The following is a 21,867-nucleotide window of genomic DNA, read 5'->3' on the forward strand; positions in this document are numbered from 1 at the left end:
TGACGATTTTCTGTGTGTTTGTTCTTGCTCTCCTGGGGAACAGCAAGCAGACCCCCGAAACTTCAGAATGTGTTTCAAAATTCTGTATCTCTAGTGTCAGAACTGGTCTAAGCTCGACAAATTGTATCTCACAATCACAACTACGAATATGGGGGGTGTCCTGATTAATGATCACACTCATTTGAGTAATTTCTGATAACATCCTAGGTTACAGGTTCCTTTGCCTCTATCTCTACCTCTTGCTGTGACTCTGATACTCGGATCCTGTGAAAGCAAGCAAGAAACTCCTTATTCCCTTCTGCACCCTTTATAGGAGATTCAATCCAGCCCTTGTTGCAGAATCCAAATTCTTCCACGCCTGAAATTATTCTATCCAGTACCTGGAGGGGAATGGATCAAAATAGAGTGATTCCCATGTCACAATTCAATGGGGGAAACAATATTTCAAGTAAAAGCAGACAATACAACTAACATCACAAATATGGCACCCTTTCTCAGGATAATCGAAGATCCTGATGAATTTTCTTTATTTTATGTACACATCAAATCATCATTCAATTTCCAGCGGTAAATAGCCACTCAATTGCGAGGAAGCAACATATTTGTAGTCAGAATACAAAATAATGAGAAATAACATTTTGTTACAGACAGCTTAATGGCGAACAAGGTTGAAAACAAAGCAGAACTGCTACCTCTTTATGAACCAGAGGATCTCGAACAATCCCTCCACCTCCTACCTGAGCAAGATCAAACAGGATATATTTGATTGGGTTATCTCTATTAATGTACATATAACAAGTAGTCCAAACTCCAGCTGGGAAGAACCACTCTTTCCCTTCAATCTTACCTGTGATCTACGTGCTTCAAATTGAGGCTTGATAAGTGTTACCAATGTAGAATCCGTCTTCATTACTTTGATAACAGCAGGCATGACCTAGATTTCACACATAAGTCCATGCTAGGGTAATATAAGGCATGATCTAAACACAAACGAAATAAAAATAGAGCAGGCTTAAATAATAGTTACACACCTGCACCACATATTCACATGGGACAAATGCATTTCATTTTCCTAATGCATGCTTTCTACTCTATTCCAGTTTTAGTGAAGCTGGCCTCATGCTAATAACATCTGAAAATTTGGTGGTAGTTATATGTGTGGTTGATTGGGTTCTTGAACAATATATAACAAAGCGAACTTCACAAGAACTTGACTCTGAAGCCCATTAACCCTTTACTTCATGCAAACTATACACTATACCAGGAGAATTTTCACAACAGGAAAACAATCATTTTTCTAACACATGGTAAAGATAAGATGAAAGGAAAAACAGTGTTGACTTGGATAGTCGGACCATACATTCACATAGGGGAAAATGCATTCGGATTTCCCAATGTATGTTTTACTCTACCGTTTTACTTTTACTGAAGCAGATGACATGCCTAGTAATTGTTAAAAAAATGGTCATCTGTGCAGTTTCTTGGGTTGTTTTACAATACATAACAAACATAGCTTCATGAGAACTAGATTTTAAAGCTCAGTAATTCTTTATAATGATAATTATACAAAGAAAGCACTAAAGCAAAAAGAAAAGAAATTATGAGCAAAGAATAAAAATCAAACAGAAAAACAGACAAAATAAAGGCACTATTTTAACAACTAGGGTAAAATGCATCATTCACTTTATGAACAGATCGGCTATATGATGTGTTTTGTTAGAAAATGTTAAATGCATAGATAACTTTCTGGCTGCTAAATATGCATGATAATAAATTGGACATTAAATTATACCAAGAGAATGGAGATAAATGATAGGTCCAGTGTCACCAAGTCAACCAGTTCTGGCAGTTGAGATAGATATCTTAAATTTGTGCGTTCGATCACTGAAACACGTTCATGTGTGCGAATTTTTTCAGCCACCTGAAATGGAGGACACATTGTGGTTTAGAGTCATATTACTGCAGATGCGTAGCAAACTAGCAAGTACCTGCAGCTGACAGATAAAGTGGTAGGACTTAGCATCAAAGAAGTAAAGAAACCTGTCCATAGCCAACATCTACACCATAAACATGTGATGCTCCATGCTGAAGTAAACAGTCAGTAAAGCCACCTGTAGATAATCCTGAATCAAGGGCTATCTTTCCATCACAATCAATATCAAATCCTTTGATAGCTGCCTCGAGCTTATGTCCTGCTCTGCATGTTATTTTATTTTTAAAAGAGAGAGAGAGAGAGAGGATGGTTGTAAGCTTGAGAAAGAGTAATTTTATATATTGCCAATCACAAAAAACTTTAAGCTAATCAATTAGAGCATCACCTACATACATATTTTGGGATTTCAGCCTTGATTTCAATGACAGACTTGTCAGATACTTGTGTTCCAGCTTTATTCACAACTCTTCCATCCACAATGACTTTACCTACAGAAACATAAAGGTTCAATAAACAAGAATAGTTTGTGAAGTATGGCTCTGCGTACAAAGTATATAATTAAAAAATGGCAGATGTCTAAAATCTAATGATATCAGAAATTTCCTACCATAATACGGATGTCATGCATTTTTTTCAAACACCCAATTAAACAGAACAAAACTAAGCAATTTATACACTACCAACAGAGACATATTTGAAGGTGACAGGAAAGAAATTTTATAAAAAATAAGGATTTTAAACAAACTTAAATATTTGCGCAGGTACTAAGGAGCGAGCAGAACAAAAAAAATTGGAAGAACACAGGGAATGCTGGGCAATATATTGACAACTTCCAGAAGTACAAGGATAAAAAAGCACAGAATCGTCAAAAGAATTAACTAACCTTGAAGAATCCATGACTGGATGTATGTTCTACTGTATTGTTGAAACCTTCCTAAGCACACTTCATCCAATCGCCTTTTTCTGTGTTAGAAGTAAATGAATTGAGAAATAATATTGCTCAAATAACATAATCTCAAGAAAAAGAAAGGCATATTGTAGGCATTTAGCACTTCTTTATTTGCCTCTTTTAATTGCAACCGTCTTTTTTTCCAACAGAGGAACAACTACTTTTGACTAAGCAGAGACTAATAAAGTTAGATCAAATAACAAATTAACAATTAAACAAAAAAAAGGTAACAACAACTATCTAGGACCACACATTCCCATATATTATGAGCCTAAATAAACATCATTGAGTTTAGTATCAGTAACTGTCATCACAATGGCAAGCTTATTCAAGTTTCCAAATACACTGCCCGCACAATTCTACTATGTGACACAAGCCACACAATGCCTCACAATTATAATAATGTACAGAGTATGTGACAATAGAATGTGATAAATTCTGTTCTATGGTCCAAATGGCCGGCATACAAATCCAAATCTTACTTAAAACACCAGTCACTACATACACCTCCATTTTACCGGATACATTGATTTGACAATACACAATAGCCATACAGTACGGCGCTTGATTACATGCATGTGTGCAATGTATCAGAATTTTCAGAACACTTACTTCTTGGGAAGCTGAATCTTTTGAGCTCTGACAGCCGCAAATGCACGGGAAGGAGGACAGCAGCTTGACCGGACCCCAACCAGCCTAGCTATGAAAGCAGGGGCAGACCCAGTAAAGGGCATGGTGGTACACTTGTAAACCCAACAAGTTCTGCTAAAAATTGAAGTTAAGAGGCGGATACAATATTGTTTGCAAAAACTTCGAAGTTAAGAGGCTTGTCATAATAGCTAAATAGCTTTAGGTTAGGTTTTCGGTGCTCAGCTTCGCACAGCATAAGGGAAGGGAAGAGAAGGGTGGGAGTACCTGGGTGCTCGGTGCTCGTCGCCGGCGAAGAGACCAGCGAAAGCCTCAGCACCTGCACCTGGCCTCAGCACCTGGCGGCGGTGGCCCACCAGTCGTCTGAGAGGGAAAAGGATGAAGCGGACGGACGGGGAACCAGCGACAGGCTTCTTGTGGGCCGGTTTTTTTTTTCCACATCTTCTTTCAAAATTTCTGTTTGTTTTATTTTTCTTTCTCTCCCTTTTAATTTTTTATTTTTTTGTCAATTTCGTGTCTATTCTCTTTATTGGACACTATCAATGGCTAGTACAACATTTGTTTTAAATAACAGAAATAAATAATGATATTTAAAAAATATATATAGTACATTATAAATTAGTAAGGGGGTGTTTAGTTCCTCTTTTATCTTAAAAAATTTTGGGTTTTTGGTCCATCATTTTGCATAATGGAACTAAACACCATGCAATTTTTCTGCAAAAAGGTGACTATTTTTTATTTTAGATTTTGGCCCCAAGAGGTCAAAAAATCCTAAAAAGAGCCTCGAGAGATCCTAATGTGGACAGTAAATTCTACATTTTGGATGTAACTAAACATGACCCTTGCATTTTGTATTTCATCACTCCGAAGTAGTTGAGATTTTGCATTTTTTATTCTATGGGGAACTAAACACACCCTAAATGAGCTTTTTGTATTTTATTAAGGCTCAATATTTTCCTATTGAAGCTAGCCACTTTCACAAGAACATATATCAATTTCACAAACCAATAAAATAAAAAAAATCTCTGTGTTACAATTTTCTAAGTGAATATTAAATATTTTTTTGTGCTACACATGGGACAATAGTTAAGTCTGGGCAAATTACCCGATACCCATTACCTGTACCCGAATTACCCGAATCCGGACTCAAATTACCCAAACCCGAGGTACCCAATCCTAAATTCGGATAGTGATTTTGATTACCTGAAATTAGTTTGGATAATTTGGGTAATATCCCCCGGTACTCGAACTACTTGAATTACCCAAATATTTGTCTATGTCTTTGTATTTATCATGTGTTGTTAGTTAAATATTATAACTTATCAATTTATTAGAACATAATTCTCTTTGTTTGAACAAGTGTTAGTAATATATTATTCTCTACAAAATGCTATTGAAATTCTATATAAATTGCTGCTGAAATTATATATAAATTGGTATTCAAAATGTGTGTAGTGTGTTGTTTTCTGAAAATTCGGGTAAATCGGGAATACACGAACCCAAACTTGAATTATCGGGTACTCGAAATTGCGGGTAGTGTTTTTTGGGACTAATATCAGGTAACAATTTTCATTGTCCGAATTTTAAATTACCTGAATTACCCGATTCGAAAAAGTCAGGTAACCTGAATGCCCAGGCTATTAGTTCCCATGAACTAGGAACATTGCTATCATCAATTAAAAAAATGGTGTGGACTCATTTTTCCATGTTCCAACAAAAACTAATAAAGAGTACTAACATTTTAATATCTTGTGAAAAATTTGAGTCTTCCTAGCACTCTTTTTTCATTCTATAATTTACTTTCTAAGGATTTTTACGCTATTAAAGATTAGATTGCAAAATACTTTTGTATGTTAGAATAGTCACACTTTACCAACCTTAAACAAATTCAGCTAAACGAGTGTTTATTATCCGCACACCACAAAGAAACTAGTCCATAGAAAATCTCCAATAAAAAACAAAGGTAAATACAAGTTGAAAAGACAGACATCGTTATAAGGTGAGAGCAAAAGAAGGCTCGACATGATAAGACAGGAATTGAAATAGTTTAACCATAATTATAAGTATGCATTCAGAAAAAATATTATACAAATAACAATAATGCATAATTAATAAACCAGTAATGTTGCCACTCTTACATTACACTAGTCATTTTTTATGGGACAAATGTTTTTTTATAGGTAGAACATCTTTTTTACTTACCCCTTTGTAGTAATATATTTTATCAGGTTAGAAACAACTTCTAGAGTAAAAGCACATCAAGCTTGGCCTAGTCCCAACAGCTTCGTGGACAGCACATGGATAACAAAAGGCAAACCTAAAAATAATTTCGACCCGATATAATTGTTTCAATCATTTTCACACAAGAAACTAGTGGTGGCCATGGCTCAATATGATATATGTGAATATTCGTAGATCTATCTATATATATCTTACGGAATTCCGTATCTTACCTCCTTATCTAACAGTACTCTTGAGTTCTATGTCCGTCTTCAAATTCAATACACCTTTTGTGTCTGTTCCAATTGAAACCGTCTTTATATCATCGAGACCATGCAGCATTATTATTTCTCCTTGAAGTTGAATATACTGCACAATTCTATTATTCTATTATTCGAGCAATCTTTAACACAATAGTTACTATTCATGCATAGAGCATCTCCTCGTGCTACGTCTGGCCAAGCAAAAAAAAAAAAAGACACAACAGAGATTTTGAAAACATACAAATTTTGCTAAATAAGAATGAAAACAACGCACTCTTGCCGTGAACACAAACATGGAGGGAGGCATCTTGCACCCAGCATATCATCAGAGATGTGGGGGGAACAATTACCTCATATCATCAAATTCTACTCCACACCACCAAAAGAATCAAACAAAAAGCTCATACATATACGGCATTGTCCAGCCCTGCTCCCAGATGCTATTTAGACAGTCCAGACCTTTGCCTCTCCTCAGGCTCAGGGCCAGACACTGACACTACCATTCTTTCTTTCGCAGCCTCCCGTCTCTCACCTCCTCTGTCTCTTCGCACCTTCTTCCATCTTTTTCCAGCCTCCCCTCCCCGGACCTCTTCCTGCTCAGCCATGGCGGCGGCTGCCGAAGAAGGGCCAGAGCCACTCAGGTATCAGGTGAGAAGCTCGGAGCTCAGCGTATCCAAGATTTGCTGCTGCTGTTCATCTTTTGATTGATGCTTCCTTTGGTTAAATGGTTGTGATAGTTTCTTTCTTGTGTTCTCTGTTGCTTGCCAGACTCTGGCCTTGAGGGTGAGCATCCACTGTGAGGGCTGCAAGAAGAAGGTCAAGAAGGTTCTCCACAGCATAGAAGGTATGGTATGCTATGCTTCACAAGAAACTGCAAGAACAATACTAGCTCTTCAAGTTTCATTTTCAGTACCTTCAAGCAGTGAGCAATCTTCTGTTGCTGTTGTTTTTTCCCCCCTCACTAAATCAGGTTAGTTCTTAAAGACTTGACAAAAGTCTGAACAAGTCTTTGCCAGTGTCGCCTAAATCCCGCGCTTTTTCGCCTTCTGTTGCTTGATCTTTTCCTTTTGTGTATGAATGTAAGAGGACTTTATTTGGTTCCAAGTGAGTTTTACTGCACCTACTATATGTTTTCTGAATTCAGGAGTGATGATGAATCGTCATCTTTTGTTCGTGATGAAAGTTTCCTCTGTTTTCTTCAATATAAATATATGGACACTCCTGAACTAGTGACAATTGTATTGAAAATACCATCATCGTCTCCCCCAAAAAAGGCCATTTTGATTTCGTACCACCAGTTTTCTTCAGTAAACCACAGGTTATCAGCACTCGCCGATGCACCAAAACTTTCTTCAAACCCAAACACTGCCATTAAACTGTTTCCGTGGCTAAACTCAAACAAAATCGTCGCAAATTTGCTTCAAATTTTGCTTGTCATATAAAGAAAAATATTCTTCTTCTTATTATAGATAGATAGATTTATTATAGTATTGTTGTTACACTACTCTAATGCATCAGCTCCTCTGATTCTGATCCAGGTGTGTACAAGACGGACATAGACACGCAGCAGCACAAGGTGGTGGTGATCGGCAACGTCTCCGTCGACGCGCTCGTCAAGAAGCTCCTCAAGTCCGGGAAGCACGCGGAGCCGTGGCCGGAGCCTGCTGCTCCACCAGCTCCACCGGCAGACGGCGGCAGCCCGCCCGGCGGGTCTCCCGGCAGCAGCGGCGGCGGAGGCAAGAAGAAGAAAAAGAAGAAGAGCAACAAGAGCCCCGCGGCGGCCGCGACGAACAACAAACCCGCCGAGCCGGCGGAGGGTACCGGTGGACCCAGCCCCCCGGAGCAGCACGACAAGGCCGACGGTGGCGCCTCGTGCGACGAGGCATCGGATGGTGAGCAGGATAAGCCTGAGGCTGGCGGCGGCGGCGGAGGGGGCGGCAATGGCTCCCCTGACGCTGGAGAAGCCCACGAGAGCGGTGCGAGCGGCAAGGTGCCTCCTTCTGCCATGACGCCGCACGGCCCGCAGCCCATCGCGCCCCCGGCCAACGGCAATGGCGGCGGCGGCGGCGGCGGCAAGAAGAAAGGCAAGAAAGGCGGCCACGGCAACGGCAACGGCAACGGCAACGGCAACGGCAATGCCAACGGAGGCGGCAGCGCCGGCGCCGGTGCAATCGCGGAGGTCCACCCCCCGCCTGACGGACCCATGAAGCCGGCCGCCGGCAACTCCGGCCCTCTCACCGTCGTCGACGCCGGACCTTACCCGCCACCACCGCCGGCCGCGGCGATGATGAGCTACCCGGGGTACTACGCGGGCGGCGGGGTCCACCCGCCGGCGTACGTCATGAGCTACAGCACGGCGCACCCGAGCTCGGCGCTCCGAAGCAGCGCGTACTACCACCCGATGGCCGGCGCCGCGTACACACCGGGGGCAGGCGGCGGGTACTTCTACTCGACGGCGCCGCCGGTGTCGGCGGCGCCCGGATCGTACTACATGTTCAGCGAGGAGAACGCCAACGCGTGCAGCGTCATGTGAGACTGAGAGAGAGAGGATCATATTAATTAGACGGTTAATAATCAATTGATTTGGATTATTATTAACCGTTGAGATTAGAAGATGTTGCAAAGCCTGGCTGTGCTAGTTATTTAAGCTCTTTGTTGTGGCTAAGAACTGGTTGTGATGAGTTTCTTCAACCTGCAACGTTTTGCTGTATCTGAAAAATACATGGATTTTTAGATGTGTTATTAGTTATATATTAGAGTAGTTTACTACTATATGAATTGCAGCACCATTTGTTTGGCTGTTTAATGATTGTTATTATGTTATTACTACATTTTGCTGGATAATCTACAACATATATAGTTGGTTATTCTTTGGTGTATGTATATGGGATAGTATGGGCAAGGAAATAAGGTGTGAAGAAGGTATCTCAGGAAGACAAACAACCACAAGGAACAGAGATAATCACAAAAATGCTCCTTCTACCGGTTGCAACAAATTTCCCAAATGATGTGAGTTTTGTATTTGAGAATGCATGTGTCATATGCGTATATCATATAGTATCAATATACCATACCCCTCTTGTGTACAAAATTGAGCCTAGACAAGTACAAATGAGGCCTTTTCCAAAAACCAAAAAAAAGTACAATTGAGGCAAAAAAAAATTTGCCCGCTTATCAAGTTAAAATTTTACGGGTAGGTTGCGCTGGACTGCGTGCTAAAGTTTTTTAATGTAACGAACAGGAAACAGTTTTGTAGGTGGATTAAAACAGATGAGTTTTCCAAGTTTGGGTTTCAATGTTTCTTCATTGTCAAGGATAGCAACGTGGCATATACGGTATGCCGTCAAATCTGTATGCACCTTACTTACTCATTGGCAACTTGGGGGAAGAACAGATGCTCTGATTTCAAGAGGAAAGGTCTATTTGCAAGAAAATACTGTTGTCATAAATTCTCTATGCGTCAACGAAGAATGTCAAGGTCCCTGTAGTTTTACATTGAGGACAGTCAATTCTTGGGGAAAAGGTGATTGAGAACTTGATAGTGAGGGAAGCATAGAAACTGCAAACTAGTTCATTTGGCTGAAAATGTATCACTTATTTTTTTAGTTATTCTCGATCAGTGACCCATGAAGTTTGTATGAAGGAAAAATGAAGATACTTTGAGCATCCACACGTTTTGAATTGAACTCAAATAAATCTGGAGCTATTTCAGTTTTGTTTCCCTAGTCAAGCTCCGCCGAAAACCATAGATAGGGGGGTGGACAAGTCCAAATGGATTGCTGTTCTTGTGCCTTTTCAAGTTGTCTTTATACCTTAATTAAAACTATATAACAATTCATGATTTACATTTGCATTTGCATTAGCATGGAAGTAGTGGACCATTGGTGGGGTTACAAAGGTACTTTTCAAGCAACTAATGAGGCTTAGAGCAGATCACCATGTTTAATTATTCAGGGTCGCCAATCTTTAAGCCTTTCAAAGATGCATGGAGCGCTTTTGATTTGAAAAAGTGCCTTAGAGGTGTTTGGTTGGAGGTGTTAAAATTTAATAGGTACTATAACATTTTTGTTTTATTTAACAATTAGTGTCCAATCATAGACTAATTAGGCTCAAAAGATTCGTCTCACAAATTATTCTCTAGTTGCATTTTTAGTTTCGTAAATAGTCTATATTTAGTACTTCATGCATGTGTCTAAACATTCGATATGATAGATGTTAAAAAACAAGGGGAACCAAACAGGGTCTTAGTACGTGCTTAATCACTTGATCTCTACTAATTTTTTTATCAGAACGGTCTCTAGTAGGGACCTTAAAAGAATGGATTCAGACGGAAGGGGGAAAGGAGTGGAGAGAAAACGAAGAAACAAATGATGGGACCTAAATCCAATTTAATGGCCTTTTTGGGGTCAAATCAAGGCCCTAATCTTGGTGGGTTCAACAATTACGAAGCAAACTGATCCCAATCGTTTTTAAAAGCAAATCAGCCACAGTCCAAGAAAGCCACTACGGGACTTGGGGCTAGCTATTTAAATTTTAAACTAGACCTAATGAATCTCTACTACTCTCGGCTTTTTTAATGGTACTAATGTAAATATTTTGTTGGTTTTCTTTAAGAAAAGTCAATAGATAAAATAAAAGGCTTTGACTGATCTTCGTTGGACAAAGTTTTGTATGATATAATAGAAAGGGGGAACAACTGTCTTCTGTAGACAAAAACAAAACACTACAATGTCTACGGTGGGGTTTGAACTTACAAACTGCAACTTAGATATGGTCTATGATGAAGAGGTTCAGGTTGCTTCTATGATGCATTTGCTGAATTACCACACTGTACTATGTTTGTCTCTCCTTTTTTTTTACAATTTTAAAATGAGTGGATCCTAGCTTGAGTCCAGCTGCATGATTTTGCAGAGCCCAATGCTAATACAGTTGGCAAGATTCTTGAAGAGAGAAAGCAACAATGGGAAGGTTTGCCCACATCAGTTTTCCAGTGTTCCTCCACCAAGGCAACACCAGCAACAAACAACACAGGAATATCACAGTGGCATTTGTACTAGAGGCCTCAGGATTTTCTATCAAAAGATGGAACACCTCCCCATGGGAGGTACAATCTTCTTGTCCTTTGTTTCTTCCCCTCTCTTGAGCGGATTCTTGGCCTTGCTTTGTTCCCTAACCACCTACTAATATTATAGGCTTAAACTAAGCTATTCCTGACCAAACCAAGGCAGTGAAGGACAGGGCTGTATCCTATATCAATTGACATGCTCAGTGCCCTAGAGAAAAATACAAACGAAAAGTCTAATGCATTTCCATTTTCCAAGGGTTAGTCTAGTCCCATAGCAGGCATAGGTTTCCTCCAACTCACCTGGTGGGATTCTCACAATCATACAAACTTTTAATTTCTGACATAAACTTTATTAACATTAAATTATATAGATCATTTTCCCTTAATAAGATATACAATCATACAAACAAATCATGCAGCGCTATTCACCCCTGCCTCTTGAAAAATGCATGCATGTGTGTGGTAATAATGTGAATGACACCATGACAAGCTCAACTGTGCGAGTGCTGCAGGAAGGCAAAGCAGGCTCTGACGAGAACAGCTTGTATGTCCTTGGATCACTCGCTGATTTGCAATAAGGTACATTTGATGTCACTTATCTCCCTCCCCTTTTTTCCCTCACTCCTTTTTCTTTTGTGGCCCTTTTTCAGTGATCTGCATCATCTTAACCTGTAGTAAGTTGCAGAGAATTGAATTGACTCCTCTGATGGATGGATCATCTGAAAATGTTTTTTTGCAGAAAAGTTAACTCAAAAAATCATGCAGCACTTTGCTTTAGATGTACATGTCAGTAGCTTTCACTATTTGGACTCCCAAAATTGCTCTCACTATGTAATGTAGGCAGACAGTGCACGGGTAGTGTAATGTGGCCAGGACGCCGGGTACATGCATGCATGGGTGGCACCTTGTTCTTGTTCCTGGACAGTGGCCACTTCCCTGTCCTCTTTTTGTTATATATACATACATTTCTTGGAGATAGAATTTGATGTCAAGGGGAACCTTTCTTTATTTCTTGCTTTCACTGTCCAACTTATCTCCATAGGTAGGCTGATTCTCAAGGGAGGACCCCGTTTCCATCATGCTGCATCTTTTTATCTGATAAAGTGATAATTCGTAGAGCATCAAGGCTCGGCAACCAACATATTCTCATTTCAGGAAATGGAAAAGGAAAAGAGTAAAAGAAAGTGGCATTCTACGATGGATATATATTAGGTTTTTTATATGGGTCAGATTTATATCAGGTTAAGTGCAGCGACTGCGCATATATTACTCTGTAAATGAGCTTGGCTTCAGATAGTTCAGAATAACTACAGAACATGAAAATACGACTCTACTTGGATGAAGTAATTTGGATAGATTTTACAGACCCTATTTTATGGGCCCTGTTTGGATGAAAATTATTTCTTGCAGAATTAGAAAAAATGATTTTGGTTTTAGAAAGCTGTTGGGCGTTTGGATGCGACAAAACATAGTTTTGAGAACTATAGCATTGCCACAGTCATGTTGGTGCCTCCAATCAAAACCTCATCATTTGACTTATGAAATTAAAGTTGTTAATATCATAGCTTCTTGAAACTAGGACATCCAAAACGTCCTGGAACATATATAAAAAGGATTCAAAATGGAGGTTCAGTTGTTAGGCTCAAGAACCAGGACTAACTAAACCATGCATCAATCTCTCTGCCTAAAAGTGTACCTTCTGAATGAATGAAAGAAAGAAATATATACACATATGTGAGATCTTGCAGCACTTTATTTCAAGTTGGACCCCCTTACATGTTAATCATTGCTGGACCCTCCCTGATGTTGCTAAGGTACAAAAGAAAAATGCAAAAGATATATGCATCACTCCCAGTCTCGTACTGACTAAATTGATGTTTATGCAGGTCCAAATCCTGCTCTAGATCTCCATGTGATCCCTCCAGCACTGTCCAGAATGTGGAGAAGGGAATCTGCTGAAGATTGGTCCGTCCGTCAGTCTCCATACTATATATATTCCCATCAATCTACATATCCCTGGCGGCCGGTGCTGCATATGCTCCACCCTCTCTACCTTCATTGGGTATTTTCTGGTAGCATCTGCCATCTTGAGAGTCTCCCTCCCCTGCCCATCAGCAACACCAAAAGAATCTGAAAGGGAGCTTCCCTGTCTTTAGTCACTCTCTGCCGTGAGCAACTGGATTGGTACATGATGCATGTATACCAAATATCCAGGGCATCATTGGGCTCTTCAGCCATGGACCATGCAACTGTTGTGATGTGCCAGGAGATGCCGATATGAACAAATTGAGGTTCTTCTCGAAAAAAAGAAAAGAGAACAACAAACTGAGATATCTGAACTCCTGCCGTGCTGCCACAGCATGACTTAGGCCCTCTTTCGGCCGAAAGTCGCCTGGATCTGTGATTTTTTTTTTATCAAAGATCATTTTTTTTAGTTTTGTTATAAAAAATTATCACTTGGACCAGATGTAGGTTGTAGGAGTGGGTGTTCGGTTTACCCGCACCGAACCGATCGATTCTTTGGTTATTTTGAAAGTTCAGCCATCTAAAATGAAAGAGCGATCAGACAGTTTGAAAGCTTAGAATTGAGCAAGTACGGTCTTGTTTATACCAAACTAACCGGACCAGACTAATAGCCACAAAACAGTATAATTTGTAGCAAATTTAAGCAATATTTTTCTACTTCAAGGCAAAAATGACAAGAGAATATATAAGGATTAAACAAAATTGATAAGAGTGATAGTTAATATAAATCCACTAGGGTAAATATTACATCAATAATAATAGTCCAAAGTACACATTATGTCAATAAAGAAGTCCAAATATCCGGTTACCAGAGGCATATAACCAGTGGCGGAGCTTGCTTAAATTCTCAGGAGAGGACAAGGACGAAAAAGGGAAGTCAAATGTAGCAAATTTATGGTTTAATCATCAAAAAAATGCTTTGAAATTGATAGTTTTCTTAACAAAAATTGTTCAAATACGGGTGGGCATGGCCTTAGTGGGCCTTGTGGCCCGATCTGCAAAGTGAGGACGGTTTGCTGTATGCATGTATCTGACCTAGCTTGCTCTACTGCTGTGTAAGTTCTGACATTTTTTTTCAGTTATAGAATAGATAACGTTGTCAGGACAATTAGCCATTTTAATGTCAATTATTATAGAAGAGGTACTGCCAGCTTCGTTCAATAGAAGGCATGTTTGTAGTAGCACATGATAATCTAAGTATAGAAGGCGGCTTAACATGGACATAAAGTCGATATAGAATATTGCTGCTGGACAATCATGGCTACCATCATGAATATTGTTTCTTCATACTTATGAATCAAATACTACAATTAAAGTGTGCGAAAATCACGGTTACCTCATTTGCATGATGAGCGTCCACATTCAACTGAATGACCATACGCAGTCGATGACCCAAAAAGCAAAAACAGCATTTGAGAAGCAAACATTCCCAAGAGTCTGAAATTGACAAGTCTGGCAAGATGGCATATTACCGCCAAACTTATCTTGTTTTGTAGTTGGGTTTAATACATAAAATTAGACGAACAAAAGAATTGTGGGTTAAAATTGGACTTAATCCAAGAGAAAACATAGGAGTCATTAAATCCATAGCCTTCTTTGTGCCCCCTTTTGACATCATGGTTTCTTGTATGCAGATGCACTAAGATAAAAAGGAGTACACAGGTAGAAGAGAAACGGAATTAGGATCATCAATTAGACTCGGAACAGATGAAGAAGAAACACACATATAACTCAGGAAATACAGAACAGGAAACACACATCCAAGTCTGCCTTGACTTGCTCTTTTTTTTTTTCTTAAAAGCACAAAAGGTTTGTGTATCATTTGTATTAAGGAGAAATAGAGTTTACACAACGCGCCCTTAGGCGCACTAGGGGGGAAGAGAATTACATTGAAGATCAGCCTTCCCTAGCAAAACAAAACAAAGGCTATTACTCGCTGACTAGACAACCCAAATTGGCGGCCCTGGCTTGGATCCACTGATCTGCATTGAGCTTGATGGTTGACAGAATTTGCTGGACCGATGTTGCTGCTCCGCGGAAGCATCTCCCATTGCGCTCCTTCGAAAGCTCCCAAGCCACTAAAGCAAACAAGGAGTCAGCACCTCATCTTGCTTTGCCGTGCCACCACAGTCTCCAGGAATGCCACCAATTGAGGCAAGATTGGTTCCGAATGACTTGCTCTTCAATGGAATCAGTCCCAATATCCAAGTCTGCAAGACCAAATTCAAGCAGGTCGGATGCGGTTACTTTGTCCACGTTACAGCAGGTTTGAGATTAATCCTTGACGTGCACACACCAAGCTGTTTGATGATCTAGTTGATGATACGTGCTTTAATCTGGATAGAATTCTTGTCGTCTCCAACCCCAAAAACGGTGTTCGGCACGAAGAACTGGAAGCAGTTTTCAGGGTTGGGCAGCCCACTGGAGAGGTCCGTGCACACCACTCTGAACACCGACGACTGGTAGTGGCTACGGCATGAGCTCCTGTCACCGTAGCACGAGAACACCAGCTCGCATTGCGTCAACGGCAGCTGTTGATCACCGTTGTTGGCAGCGGCGGCGGAGGATGTGTGAGGATGGATGCAGATCACCGAGATGGCACGGCTAAGCCGTTCTTTCATCACGTTCAGCAGGAACAGCCGGCACGGGACGCTGCAACAAGTGACCGCCGCTTGCTCACCATCGCCACAGCGGTCATGGTCCGCGAGGAGGAAGAAGTTGAATCCGTCACGCAGGCGGATGCTGAACGCCTCCCCAGCGCGGACCTTGGTGGTGCACGGCCACTTGTGTGCACCGGCGAAGTGGTCCATCAGCGCGGTTTCAGAGCCGATGAAGCCGCACGAGTCGCCGGGGCAGTGGCAGGGCGCGTGCGGGCACACCTGACGGTGGCTTTCCTGGCCATGGTAGGGAGGCGTCGCGTCGCAGCCGTGAGCCGCGTATGGGCAGGGGACGCGGATGCAGTCCACGAGACGCTCCATGGCGTAGCATCGGCGGTAACCCCCACGCGTGGCAGCGCGGCAGACATGGCAGTTGCCGTTCCCGGTGGCCTCCAGCTTGTCGCGACAGGCCGAACACACCACATGCCCCACCTCGCACTGCAAAATCGGCAGCTTGCTTCAAGAAATGCTAATAATCGAACACGTATGGCAGATTGTAATAGAAGATGTGGAGAAATAACCTGGAAGATGGGAGGCCTGAGCGCGAGGAAACAGACGCCGCACTCGAGGGCGTCGGCATCACCCACCGTCACGTTCGCCACTGCGGTGCTCGTCCTAGCACGCACGTCTGGCGGCGCGTGAAGGCTGTCGGCGGCGCCCAAATCCTCGTCCTCCTCCACGGAATCGGAATCCTCGTCCTCCTCGAAGCTGAAAGTGCTTACCATTTTCTTCCTCCTCTTGACCAACTTCAATCGACGGCACGAAAAAAAAAATTACTTTCCGTAATCGACGGCATGATAATTAAAGAACTTATCCCAATCGACGAAACTGTAAAGCTCGTTGACGATGGCTGTTCCGACATTACCGGCCGCGGCCGCCGCCGCATGGTGCGAATTCCTGTTGCCGCCAGGAGTCCCACCGCGGCACCGCCCGTAGCGGGGGAGTACCGCCGCCGTGCGCCGGCCACCAGCAACCCCGACAAGACGCCTTGCCAGGAGCCCTGCCGCTGGTTAGGGACGGATGGGGAATTCGGGATTGGTTTTTTTTTTCTTTTCTTTTCTTTTGAAGCTCGGGGGATTTGGGGGATTTGCGCGAGTCGTCAGAAGAGGGGGGCCATGGTGAAGTTCCGCAGCTGCATATAACAAGGGGGGTGTTTTTCCGATAGAATACAAAATATAAAATACCAATTAGCGAAAAATAGAGTTTTGCCCTTCTATCAGTTTTGGGCAGCTAACGATGTCAAGTCAGAGATAAAAAGACTATTTTACTCTTGACAAAAAATAGAGTTTTATATGTTCATTACATAATTATATATATATTTCCAGCACATAACCACACATATATATTCTCACATAATCACATTTATATTTCCAGTACATAACCACATATATATTCACATAAAAATAGAGTTTTTTATATTTCGCTAAGGGTAAAATGATATTTTTACCCCTGACTTAACACCATTAGCTGCTTAAAACTGACAGAAGGTCATAGAGCCAAATAAATTTTATTTTGAGACCATAGAGCCAAATTGGAAAAAAAATGAGGACCATATACCTAAAGAAAGTTTTTTTCCAAGGCCATACACCTAATTCTTAAAAAAAGTAATGAATATCTAACAGATTCGACAAAAATAAACTTAGGACTCGACTAGATGGGTTTGGTTTAGACTTCAGTGAATACGGTGAACCCTAGCAAGTTATGTCATTATGTAAACATAAGACGTGATTGGTTGGCTGTATTAGTTTTAGCATTTCATAGACTAGCGTATCCATTATCTTGGTGTTTAGTTCTGCAGAAGCAAGTCATCTTTAGTAAAATTATGTTTAGTAGTTTATATTTTGATACATGTAGTCACCCTCATGTTCTAGTAGATATCTCATATTTCTTGTAGAGGTAGGGAATGATAGAATAATATACTTTTTTTATGGCCATCAACTTTTGTAAATATATATTGTACCAAATGTTGACATGCGCACACACTACTTAATGGTGTATTGAACACTTTACAAGGTTGCATAATAATCTCTACGAGGAACCAAACATGAAATAATTGCACAACTGGATCCACGCTAACAAACACGAAAATAATAATTGTACTACGCATGAGTCAAGACTAGATCTAGGCTAACAAAACACTAATTTTTGATTTTTTTTTAGACTGGGATATTAGAAACTTTTCGAGATGACCTTATTTATTTCATCCAAAACTCTTTTGGGAGTTGAAAAACACTGTGTTTTTGGAAGAAAAAAATAAAGTACTCTTCGAGATGCTCTAATACTCCTACAACAAATAGGTACTCTTGGAGGTGCTATGGTACAGCAACCAAACAGGCCTAACAAATTCCTTCTTTTTTCAGGCCCAGACCAAGAAATCCGCAGGCCCAATGGGCCAGGCTCACCTAACCCACTCAGCCGAAGATCCCCCCACAGGTCTCATCCGGAGTCGTCGCCACCACCACTCCCTCGCCCAGCCACCGCGATGGCGCAGATCATCGACGGCAAGGCCATCGCCGCCGACATCCGCCGCGAGGTCGCCGCCGATGTGGCCGCGCTCTCCTCGGCCCACGGACTCGTAAGCACCCTCACCCCCCCTCTAACCGCTTCCTGGGAGTTCTTGGATCGGGGGCTGTGTGCTGACGCCGTGCTGTCTCTCTCTCTCTCGCTCGCTCGCTCGCTCGCTCGCAGGTGCCGGGGCTGGCCGTGGTCATCGTGGGGAGCAGGAAGGACTCGCAGACGTACGTGAACATGAAGCGCAAGGCGTGCGCCGAGGTCGGCATCTGCTCCATCGACGTCGACCTCCCCGAGGACATCTCCGAGCCCGCGCTCGTCGCCGAGGTTCATCGCCTCAACGCCGACCCCGCCGTGCACGGTACCGCCCCCACTGTTTTTCTTCTTTCCTTCGCCTTGCTTGCTCTTGGTCACTTGGTTGTCAGGCGTCCAGCATGGTACTCTGATTGTTGCGATTGTAGTAATCTCCCTGCTTGTCTGGTGACTCTGGAGATGGTTAGATTTCCCTTATTGTGAAAACAAGGTGAATGTTCAGATGCTTAGATGTTCACTTGTGTTATCTGATGATGCGGTGCCTGTGGGCTGCGGTGATACCATTCTTTTTCAGACTGGCATCCGCAGTCCTCCAGGTTTGAAGTTCAGTGGATTTGGCCTGATCCTGTCTCCATCGAGTGTACATTTCTGTTTCAATGCTTGGAGTTTGAATCCTTGAGCGCTTTCACACAGCAGGATCTGAAAAGAGTATAGTCTATAAAACTGGTATCAGCTCTGTACAGTATATATGTGTTATCTTTTGGAGCTGTCACTCACTACATTGGGCATCACAACTTATGTATCCCCCCAGTTGCAAATTCTCACAGATAAGTAAAGGGAATAAATGGCCAAAATAAGTATCAGTCTAATATTTTGTTTGAGTGTGATTTCTTTCTTATGTGATGCTACAGGATTCTCCCATGAACTTGATTTGCTGAGCTTTCAGTTTGTGTTCTCATTCTGTTACATAACACCAGAGACTTTGGTTTGCCAAGTTCAGATACAATATTAGTTTCGGCCATGGAGAGATCAAACATTGCATTGTTTCAATTGTAAATGAGAATCCATAGCTACAAAATCTGGGCGCGGTCAATCTAAGCTCAATGTTTTTCACAATTTTGAACTTTGAGCTATGTACATTATCGATTGGTTTGTCTTTTCATAACAATGTAGATGAGTGTCATGCTATACGGAGGGGTTGCAAAATGAGCTTGTCTACCTTCCTGTTGGATTCATAGAAAAGGCAACAAGTTCAGTTTGCTGATGCTTGTATGAGGCAGTTCTGTTTCATTTGATTCATGCCTTGTTCTAGTTTCTTGAAATACTGACTATTTGATCATAATGGTTTCACGGAACCCAAATCCTTGTTCCAAATTATGAAGGAAAGCTAATTCAGTTTGCTTTCAGGGATCCTTGTCCAGCTTCCACTTCCTAAGCACATCAATGAAGAAAAGATACTGAACGAGATCAGCATTGAAAAAGATGTTGATGGGTTTCATCCTCTCAATATTGGCAAGCTTGCAATGAAAGGCAGAGAGCCACTGTTCCAACCATGTACACCAAAGGTATTGGAACAATTGGTACAGCATTTCTGTACCCTACAGTAGAACACTTTATTGGTGTTGCTGTTTTCACTTGCGATCCCTAATCTTAGTATCTGTTTTTCCTTCAAGGGATGCATGGAGCTCTTGTCAAGGAGTGGAGTCACTGTTAAAGGTAAACGGGCAGTTGTGGTTGGACGCAGCAACATTGTCGGGTTACCTGTATCCCTGCTTCTTCTGAAGGAAGATGCGACTGTATCTATTGTGCACTCACGGACCCCTGATCCAGAAAGCATTGTACGCGAAGCTGACATAGTCATTGCAGCAGCTGGGCAGGCTATGATGGTATGTAGCTACTGCAACAAATTCTCACAGTATGATGCAATATCCATTGCCCATTGCTCACTGAGTCACTGTGCTCTTTTCTTGGCTGTCAGATCAAAGGGGATTGGATCAAGCCAGGTGCTGCGGTCATCGATGTTGGGACAAACTCTGTTGATGACCCTACCCGGAAGTCTGGGTACCGACTTGTTGGCGATGTAGATTTTGCAGCAGTGAGCAAGGTTGCTGGTTACCTGACTCCGGTTCCAGGAGGCGTTGGCCCAATGACGGTTGCTATGCTGCTGAAGAACACGGTGGATGGGGCAAAGCGGGGAATAGTCGAGTAGGGCTTTCATCTCAGTTCTGATTGCTGTACAACCTGTATTGCAAGGATGTGAACTGACTGAAAAAGTGTGTTGATGTAACAATTTGTTCATCATTTTGGCTGTTTTAACTCCCCAAGAATAAGAATAATAGTCATAGTCATAGCAGCTTTCCTGTTTAATAAATGCAATGGAAAAAAAAAGGGTTGCTGGTTTTGCTGCTGCTCCAAATTGCAGGCGTCAGGGAAGGGTGGTGGCGGTGTTTATAGATGTAGGAGAAACACATGGAAAACTATATAATTCCAATTTCTAAGGATTTAGTTCCTGTAGTAGCCTTTGGTTCATAGGAATAAGTCACATGAAAACTAAAGGAAAAAACTCTTTCCCTCTGATTCCATAAAAAATTCTAGTAAGCACCTTATAAGGTTTTTACACCGTAAAAAAATGTTTCTAAGCTTCTAAAAGTTCTAGAAAATCCTAGAAACCTATGGCATTGATTTTTAACGTTACAAAGGTTTATGGCATTCATTTTTTATCACAGGCTCTTGCACAATGCCACATACATAGGCAGATTCTTATAAATGTTAACGTGACGCTTAGTTGACAAATCATGAAAACATCATAAAATTAATTAAAATGTGACATGTTAAAAGCCCATGTAGTAGGCAGGCTTATAATGGGTCACGCCCATTGTTTGGGCTGATTTTTTTAATCACATTATTTTTTTAGAAAAAAGTCTACTTTTCCACCCTAACTTTTACGAAAGTTCGTTTTCCCCCCTCAACTCCAAAACCAGACAAACCACCTCCCTTAATTTTTCAAACCGTGCATTTTACCTCCCTGGAGCAATTTCGAAGGCGGTTTAGCTACAGTGAACAGTGGTTTTGCTATAGCGACGGTGGTTTTGTCTTTTTTTTTTAAATTATTTCGGCTGAATTTTTTTAAAAAATATAGTAAATCACAGAAAAATCATAAAATAGAAATTACTAAAATATTATACTAAAACATCATATATTTTACTGCGTAGATATGCTCATGTGGAGTTTAAAAAATTATATTTAATGTTTTTGTAAAGCATACTATTTATACTAATGTTTTTGTAAATCATAAAAATTAGTTTTTTTCTATTCTATGATTTTTATGTGATTTACTATGATTTTTCAAAAAATCAGCCGAAATAATTAAAAAAGAAAAAGACAAAACCACCGTCACCGTAGCGAAAGCGCCTTCGAAACCGCTCGAGGGAGGTAAAATGCAGGGTGGCGAACCACATCAAGTATGTCTTGCAATCCGGTTTTGGAGTTGAGGGAGAAAAAATGAACTTTCATGAAAGTTGGGGGGAGTAAAAGTAGACTTTTTTCCTTTTTTTTATATAATT

The 21,867-nt window shown here is 41.3% G+C and overlaps 4 protein-coding genes across 6 annotated transcripts; 2 read left to right on the forward strand and 2 right to left on the reverse strand.

Annotated features, from left to right (window-relative positions):
* Positions 1 to 4,067, reverse strand: LOC8069504 (hemolysin A). 2 transcript variants are annotated; one of them, XM_021447975.1, is made up of 9 exons: positions 3,798 to 4,067; positions 3,495 to 3,647; positions 2,817 to 2,896; positions 2,319 to 2,421; positions 2,041 to 2,197; positions 1,793 to 1,921; positions 848 to 934; positions 693 to 737; positions 1 to 380 (listed from the first exon to the last, which is right to left on the reverse strand). In XM_021447975.1, the coding sequence occupies exons 2-9, from the start codon at positions 3,614 to 3,616 to the stop codon at positions 204 to 206; spliced, it is 900 nt and encodes a 299-aa protein (XP_021303650.1). In that variant the 5' UTR covers positions 3,617 to 3,647; positions 3,798 to 4,067; the 3' UTR covers positions 1 to 203. The 2 variants fall into 2 exon arrangements, with proteins under 2 accessions (XP_021303650.1, XP_002440604.1); XM_002440559.2 differs by having other exon boundaries at positions 3,495 to 3,644; positions 3,798 to 4,066.
* On the forward strand, positions 6,434 to 8,819 carry LOC8069505 (heavy metal-associated isoprenylated plant protein 33). Its single transcript, XM_002439245.2, has 3 exons — positions 6,434 to 6,661; positions 6,782 to 6,857; positions 7,552 to 8,819. The coding sequence occupies exons 1-3, from the start codon at positions 6,617 to 6,619 to the stop codon at positions 8,544 to 8,546; spliced, it is 1,116 nt and encodes a 371-aa protein (XP_002439290.1). The 5' UTR covers positions 6,434 to 6,616; the 3' UTR covers positions 8,547 to 8,819.
* On the reverse strand, positions 14,847 to 16,880 carry LOC8075983 (E3 ubiquitin-protein ligase SINA-like 2). Of its 2 annotated transcripts, none has more exons than XM_002440560.2 (3): positions 16,626 to 16,880; positions 16,282 to 16,506; positions 14,847 to 16,198 (listed from the first exon to the last, which is right to left on the reverse strand). In XM_002440560.2, the coding sequence occupies exons 1-3, from the start codon at positions 16,644 to 16,646 to the stop codon at positions 15,416 to 15,418; spliced, it is 1,029 nt and encodes a 342-aa protein (XP_002440605.1). In that variant the 5' UTR covers positions 16,647 to 16,880; the 3' UTR covers positions 14,847 to 15,415. The 2 variants fall into 2 exon arrangements, with proteins under 2 accessions (XP_002440605.1, XP_021302497.1); XM_021446822.1 differs by having other exon boundaries at positions 16,590 to 16,880.
* On the forward strand, positions 18,146 to 20,705 carry LOC8069506 (bifunctional protein FolD 2). Its single transcript, XM_002439246.2, has 5 exons — positions 18,146 to 18,335; positions 18,449 to 18,632; positions 19,712 to 19,869; positions 19,978 to 20,190; positions 20,283 to 20,705. Exons 1-5 carry the CDS (start codon positions 18,243 to 18,245, stop codon positions 20,511 to 20,513), a joined length of 879 nt encoding a protein of 292 aa, XP_002439291.1. The 5' UTR covers positions 18,146 to 18,242; the 3' UTR covers positions 20,514 to 20,705.

Source organism: Sorghum bicolor, chromosome 9 (assembly GCF_000003195.3).
Source record: "Sorghum bicolor cultivar BTx623 chromosome 9, Sorghum_bicolor_NCBIv3, whole genome shotgun sequence".
NCBI lineage: Eukaryota > Viridiplantae > Streptophyta > Magnoliopsida > Poales > Poaceae > Sorghum > Sorghum bicolor.